The sequence below is a fragment of the Xyrauchen texanus genome, chromosome 47 (assembly GCF_025860055.1).
Source record: "Xyrauchen texanus isolate HMW12.3.18 chromosome 47, RBS_HiC_50CHRs, whole genome shotgun sequence".
Taxonomy (NCBI): domain Eukaryota; kingdom Metazoa; phylum Chordata; class Actinopteri; order Cypriniformes; family Catostomidae; genus Xyrauchen; species Xyrauchen texanus.
In genome coordinates this window covers 2,201,531-2,209,683 of record NC_068322.1, presented here as the reverse complement: position 1 = coordinate 2,209,683, position 8,153 = coordinate 2,201,531, and the positions used below count along the sequence as shown (strand labels likewise).

The following is an 8,153-nucleotide window of genomic DNA, read 5'->3' as shown; positions in this document are numbered from 1 at the left end:
CACACACACATTCACTCACACACACATTCACTCACACACACACACACACACACACTCACTCACACACACATTCACTCACACACACATTCACTCACACACACACACTCACACACACACACATTCACTCACACACACATTCACTCACACACACACACTCACACACATTCACTCACACACACACACACACTCACTCACACACACATTCACTCACACACACACTCACTCTCACACACACACACACACACTCACTCACACACACATTCACTCACACACACATTCACTCACACACACACTCACTCACACACACATTCACTCACACACACATTCACTCACACACACACACACTCACACACACACACATTCACTCACACACACACACACACACTCACTCACACACACATTCACTCACACACACACACACACACACACATTCACGCTCACACACTCACTCACACACACAAACACACACACAAACACCCACACACACACACACACACACACTCATTATTATTTTAATACTAGCAATAACTGACCATAATATCATTCAACAATAGGCTATGTTTGGGCCATGCTTATTAAAAGGATAATATCCATCACTTCACAACACATTCATTATCCATATAATATTTAGTTTAATTGTCAGTGCAGATTAGCTGCAACTCCACTGGATTTCAGCATTTCAGTAGGATATAGGTTTGAATCTCATCGGTAGCCCTATTGCATCTCATATTGTAGACTATTTGCTGCACAACCATTAACTTTCTCATCTTCCCTCCTTCTCTTTGTCTGCTCATCTTCTGCTGGCTTTCCAAAGGATCATTTAGTTTGTTGCAGCCTTTTCATTTTTGGTAATTTGAATGAAAATCACAGGCAGAAATTAACATGGCCTCAAGTTTATTTTGAACAATGGATTTGTATAGAAGTTTATGTGAGCTGTGCGAGACACTGCGTTGCGTTCTTTAATTGGTTTAGGAAACACTCCGCAACAGCCGACTACTTTCGTTTTGACATGACAGCGGTATCTGCAAGTATGTGTCACGTGACGGTCCGTTGAGTAATTTTCCGTCGGCTATTTTCACTTCACAATGAAACAACACTTCAAGAAAAAATACGTTATTAATGGTAGTTACGGCCATGCCGGAATGTGCGTGTCTCGCTTTGTGTCAGGCAAGTTTTTTCACCACAGAGAAAATGTTTTTGAAAGTCTAAACGCAAACAAACATGGATTGAGGCGGAATATTCGTTAGATAAAAACATGTTGTGAATTTTGGAAATTATTACATCTATCCTTTTTCAAAACATGTTGAATTTTGGACTTGGAAATGTTTGGATAACACGTATCGGAAACAATCCACCACTGGAATCAAAATCCATGAATAAATGAATCTGTTATATTAATAATAAACACCAGGACACGAAATTTAAATTCTAATGAATGAGAAAATGTATTAGTTCATCGACAATCACAGAACTTGCTATTGCAGCTGATTACAGATACAAATGTGATTATTTATATTCTGCATACTTTCTTTGTAAAATAAAAACAAATCAATACAATAGCTTATAAAAACATCACCAAAGTGTATTTCAATGCATAGTAAAAACCTTAGACATGTATGAAACACATATAGGCCCAACCCAAAATGGCCAAAGCGGTTAATAAAGAATATGAACATTCGCTAAACTGTTCGAAAACGAATTGATTTAGAAAGCAATATTTGTTTTATTGTGATTAAAAATATCATGCTGTAAAACTATAATGAAAATATTATGCTGTAAAATCATTATGAACGAATCATACTCCGTCAAATGAAGCTGAACGATAAACCGTTGGAGTTGGAGTTCCCGCTGGAGAAATCTGTCGACGTCAGAGAGGAGAGCGCGAGCGTGATTGGTTGTTTCGAATGAAGCGCGAAAAAGATCAATAACGGTGCGTCTGTCTCTGTGCAGTTTTATTTCTTTATCTCTCATATTTGTACGTGCGTGCGCGCGCACATGCACGTGTTAGAGAGAGAGTTTATTCACACAGTTACACAAGTGACAGTTTTATTTATTTACGTGTGTGTGTGTGTGTGTGTGTGTGTGTATGTTGTTCGAGGATTTAATTTTTTTTAGGGTGATGACGTCATAAAACATGACGACAGATATTAGAAGCTTCATTCTAAAACCTCAATAGAAGTTTCGAATGTAAATATGACATGAAAAAAAATGACATTTGGTACAGTATAGTGTTGTCAAAAATACCGGTACTCCTGACTATACATTGTGATCAGTTGAATGCCACTTTGGTGAATAAAAGTGCCAATTTCTTTCCATAAGAGCAAAATCTGAACATCATTTCAAAGCTTTGGCTGCCAATACCTTAATGTATTTGTCAAGCACTTTTATCCAAAGCAACTTTTTCATTTTATCATTACATGTGTTGGTGGTGTAGTGGTCCAAGCACATAACTGGTAATCAGAAGGTTGCTGGTTCGAGCCCCACAGCCACCACCATTGTGTCCTTGAGTAAGGCACTTAACTCCAGGTTGCTCCGGGGGGATTGTCCCTGTAATAAGGGACAATCCCCCCGGATTGGGGCTCTGTAAGTTGCTTTGGATAAAAGCGTCTGCCAAATGCATGTGCACAGTCTGTCTGTTAAGTGTGCACTGAAGACCAGAAAAAAGTGTTTGCTATTCAGATGAGTTGAATTCACTGACCTGCCATCAATATCCTCAATGTCTTTAATGAAGAGTCCACCCTGGTGCTTGCACTGGTTCCTGCATGCACGGAGTTTGTCTTTGTCTTTGTAAATGATGTAACATTTGCCATCCTCAGTGTTTTTCTGGAAATTAATGCCATCTTTCAGTGCCTGAACTGATTCAGCATCCAGTCGCAAGACCGTCTGTGCGACCTGAGATGCCATGTTGATCTTGCAGCCTTAGATCCTTTTAAAACAATTTCAGTCGTTTCAGTTTAATGTTGACAGACAGATACAGTATTTGCTTAAGATTATCTTTTTAAATTCTATTCTAGCATGTATCAGTCTCTTCTCTCCTCTTTCTCTGCTGCTGAGGAAGACTATTACTAGAATAAGGCAAGTAACGCCTACAAACTCATTTCAACTTTAACTTCCTCCCTCTACTACTCTGAGTGCTGTTGACCATAAGCAGCAAGTTCACACATTTAGCACCAGAGTTGGGGAGTAACAGAATGCATGTAACGGGATTACGTATTTAAAATACAAAATATAAGTAACTGTATTCCACTACAGTTACAATTTAAATAATTGGTAATTAGAATACAGTTACATTCAAAAAGTATTTGGATTACTGAGGAGATTACTTTGCATTTTATTGTCATTTGTTTCATTTAATATTGAATCCTTTCATATGGAAAACATTTATACATATAAATGATGCAATCAAAAGTGCATTTGAACAGCAGTGAAACACTTTCTTATGATGTGTTACATTCATACAAACAGACAGAGAAGTACGTTTGAAGTAAGTTTGGAGCAAAAGAAATAGAAATATACCTTGTGTAAACTGTTAGCTTTACGCTAAGCTAAAATGCTATTTCTAGCCATTTTACATGCACATGATACTAGACATGATCATATTTATTTATCAAGGAAATTCATTCATCCATCCATCCATCTTCAACCGCTTATCCGAAGTCGGGTCGCGGGGGCAGCTGCTCCAGCAGGGGGCCCCAAACTTCCCTATCCCGAGCCACATTAACCAGCTCTGACTGGGGGACCCCGAGGCGTTCCCAGGCCAGTGTGGAGATGTAATCTCTCCACCTAGTCCTGGGTCTTCCCCGAGGCCTCCTCCCAGCTGGACGTGCCTGAAACACCTCCCTAGGGAGGCGGCCAGGGGGCATCCTTACCAGATGCCCAAACCACCTCAACTGACTCCTTTCAACGCAAAAGAGCAGCGGCTCTACTCCGAGCTCCTCACGGATGACTGAGCTCCTCACCCCATCTCTAAGGGAGAAGCCCGCCACCCTTCTGAGGAAGCCCATTTCGGCCGCTTGTACTCGCGACCTAGTTCTTTCGGTCATGACCCAACCTTCATGACCATAGGTGAGGGTAGGAACAAAAATTGACCGGTAGATCGAGAGCTTTGCCTTTCGGCTCAGCTCTCTTTTCATGACAACGGTGCGATAGAGCGAATGCAATACCGCCCCTGCTGCCCCGATTCTCCGGCCAACCTCCCGCTCCATTGTCCCCTCACTCGTGAACAAGACCCCGAGGTACTTGAACTCCTTCACTTGGGGCAAAACCTCATTCCCTACCTGGAGTACTTTATTTTGATGGTTGCAAGTAGATATTTAACTGACTAAGTGACTTATCAACTGGCTTGTGTGACACTCTTGTTCTACCCGCTCAGTCTCGAACCTAGGTCTCCGGCTACAGCCTCTAGGGTCAGTCGCTAGTGCACCTCTTGAGGTCAGGAGAGTGAGGTTTGCACAGCTATCTACCAGCTGGCTCCCGTTACACTCACCCCCCCAAACCTCACTCCCATCTGGGTCACGGCACCAATGTGACACTCTTGTTCTACCCGCTCCGTATGGGACTCGAAACAATGTCTCCGGCATGGGAGGCAAGTGATCTAACAAGGACTTTTTTTGTGCAATTACTCTAAGAAATGCTGGGTTCTTTTATAACCAGAATGCTGGGTTGAGTATCTTGGGTTATTTTTACAGTGTTGGGTAGTTTTGTTGGGGTAGTTCGTCTCAAAGTTTTTTCTCCTGTCCTGAGAAAACTTCCTGGTCTGTCGATTGCACTCATTCCCACGTGAAACCATGGTTACTTTATTAAAATCCAGATTATTTTTTTCTAAGGTATGGTTAAGGCTAGGTGTGGCATGGGGGTGTGGTCGTGTGTCGGTCAGATGTTAATGTAGAGTGTCTGTAGGACTCTAAATAAGCACAATAAACACACTGCAGTGATGCCCATACTGTGTGTTAGTATTTAAATATAGTTGCAAATAGTAGCAGATACTATTTGCACCAGGGTGTAATTAGTATCTACCATTATTTGCACCTGGGATGGGGTGCAAATAATATCTGTAACTATTTGCATATTGCAACATGCATATTGAAGCGGCCACACAAAAGAGGGAAATGCATGAATAGCCCAAATTCGGTGACATTCAGTCTTTGAAACCTTTGAAAAATAAAATATACTTTTACAAGTTTCTTCATGTTTCATCATTACAGGGACATATTAAAGATTGTATTAGTCACACTGGTCAGGGTGGACAGTCAGTGGATAAATGAGCCACTACATGGTCTGTGATAGATATCTAGGAAACATATTTGTAAACTAATATTTATTGTTTCTGTTAACATAAATACTGTATATTGACATTTTTAAATTATAGTAATTTCCCATATATCTTCCCATAATAGGGTGGTCACGTTATGCTTGACCACATATGACAAACACCACAAAATAAAGAGTTATAAACATCAAATAACAAAGTAATTTTGCGCAGTGTATTGTTCACCATGTTGCAAAAGGCTGTATTTTATGTTAGCATCGTAGGCAACATTCGTAACAGTAAATGTAAACATAGAAGGCACGGCGGCCGCACACGAGAGCGGAAGGGAAAAAGTAAACAGTGCCGTTTATAAAGCGCTGAAACTTTGCATGGTGCAGAATAATCTGGAATAATGTTAAACATTGTAACAGTCACCTCTTTGCAATCTGAACTTGTTCAAAACGTTAAATCTTTGTGACACCTGCGCAACAATCTAGATGCAGCGCAACGAATGAAACAGAACGCAGGTGTCTCGACGTGCGTTTTTGAGACCTGAAGTCATTTTTAACTTGACCAGTTAATGTCCCAGTCCTGCGTGAGACACTGAAGAAACAGCAAGACATGGTGCAGCAGGCATGGACGTTCGTCCAGTGCGTGTTTACGTGGTAAAACAGAGCAGATACACGCAAAAATGCGTTCGGGGTGAACCGTCCTTAACTCATGGGCAGGAAGTCCAGTATATTTTTTTCAGAATTACAAACACTTGAAAGACTGTCCTGAACCCGGAGCACCTCTAACGTGAACCGCTTTAAGAGTGCTGACAACAGTGTAGCACGCGTGTACCCAGAACATCATATCACCCCTCTAGTTCACCCCCCTTTTTGCTGAGCTTTCCTACTATGGCAGGGGCCCCCCGACACATGACGGCCCATGAAATTGCGTGGTTTGCGTGTGGTTAAAATCGCTACTGTCATCACCCCTCGGGCCGCTGTTGTTTTAATGGTTTCTTTTGGTTGACCGTTGTGGGCCCCTCTCACTCCGGGCACTAGGGCGACTGACCATCCTGCTATCCCTGTAGTTACGCCCCAGGCTACAACACTGCAGATTTACAACCTCTACAGTAAGTCGATGTGACTATATTGAAGACCATGACACGACGCAAGATCGCTCGCGTTATAATCAATGAAGCTTCACAACTCTGCTTGGATAATAATGGGAGCGATCTAGTAGCCTAAATTTGCGTCACGTAACAGCAGTGGAGCAGTCATTCGTTTGACAGGATAGGAGGTTGCTCCTTTTGCTTCTACCGCCAGTTTTATATATAACTGTTTAAAATTAGGCAAACTTGGTATCATTTTAATCTCCAATCTGTGAGATAGCATTTTACATAGTTTTTTTAATTCTCAGATAGCCATCAGAAGTGACAAGCCAGGTTTAAATCTCAGTTGTGCCGATGGGGCACGTTGTAACACTGCGTTAAAATGTACCCAAATTACAAAAGTCTCTCTCTCTCTCGTCTCTCTCTCTTGTTTTGACTAGAATAACTGCAGCAGAGCTGGAGTCTTTTGTCTGCTTATCTGAGATTCACACCATCACAGTGTCAGTCTCCTTGTGATATTACAGTCTCTTTTGCCCAAATGCAAAACCTCATGTTTAATTATAGGTACAGAGCCTTACATTTAAACGATGACTCTTCTATTATGTTGTTGGTAATTTAGGTGTTTTTTTAACTCAGCATTTTAAAGGATATGTCTTTAAAAAGACAAGAAACTTTCATATAGATGTTGATTTGCAGTATTTTTTTACATATTTATAATACCTATTTTAAATGGAGAGTTGTTGCTATTTTTGAGGAACAAATTACTCATTATAAAACAAATCTATGTAAGAGCCACATACCCTAACCCTAATGCACAATACAATGATCCTCTTATTCACCATGACTTAAACAATGTTGCATCTGCACATCAGAAAGTATCTTGGAGCCTTTAAAGCTGACCATTTTCTTAAATATTTTAGAAAACGGGCACAACTAGTTCAGCCTTTTGAGTATTTTGAAAATGTCTGAATGTGCTTTCATGCAGAGGATTTGATTACTCTTAATTACCATGCACTGAATGAGTAATGTGCATTTTATGTGATGTAGTAATGTAGAATTTATACGCTACAGATTGAAATGCTCGATCTTCTTTGGCTTTTTAAGTTACATTTAAAGCAAAAAACAAGAGCTGTTGTGGTCCACTTGCAAAGCTGCTACTGAAGATGTTCTGAAAGCTCCACAGCAAGTGCCTGATTCTGCACTACATCAACTTTCTTTAGAAGTGTTTTACATGCTGAATTATATGTCATGCAACCGTAACCTATTTCAGGCCACAATAGACGTTTCTAAAGAGAGTTGCGGCTTGCACCACACTCGCATCCTGCCAGGCTTCTCATGACATTATGCTTTCTTGCAGTTTGTCACCAATTTCTCTATATGAATACAACATTTCACTGACACCTGCTCAAGTGGATGACCATAATGTGTCAAACCAGCGGGAATATGTTTCTTTTTTGATAAGCATGTAACTTTGTTAGCTGTGAATACCACATTCTGCCCTCTCTTCCACAATGCTCCATCGTCAGCATACAATTATCTTCCCCTATTAGTTTCTACCTGACTAAAGATATCATTAATCATGATATTAAATAAGAGTGGACTACACACACCTCCCTGCGGTGGTCCATTGATATGTACTAGAGTATGATGTTCCCACCCTAACTTGAGTTGTCTGATTAAATAAAAAGTCTAATGCACAATTATAAGATCTGATATTCTAATGGCCCTTTAAATGATCTCTGGGCAAAGGTGGAATGACGCGCCGGTCCTGTAGATGGCAGCAGATGGCGCTGTTTCGTGCCGAAC

General features: G+C 40.7%; 1 protein-coding gene across 1 annotated transcript in view; it reads right to left on the bottom strand.

The window, feature by feature from the left end:
• The window catches only part of LOC127638826 (cytidine monophosphate-N-acetylneuraminic acid hydroxylase-like), a gene marked incomplete at its 3' end in the record, with an annotated part of 8,867 nt that extends 5,934 nt beyond the window's left edge, over positions 1 to 2,933 (bottom strand). The window contains exon 1 of the mRNA XM_052120571.1: positions 2,699 to 2,933. Within this exon, the coding sequence (XP_051976531.1) occupies positions 2,699 to 2,904 (206 nt within the window). The remainder of the gene's footprint in view (positions 1 to 2,698) is intronic.
• Positions 2,934 to 8,153: the final 5,220 nt, after the last annotated feature.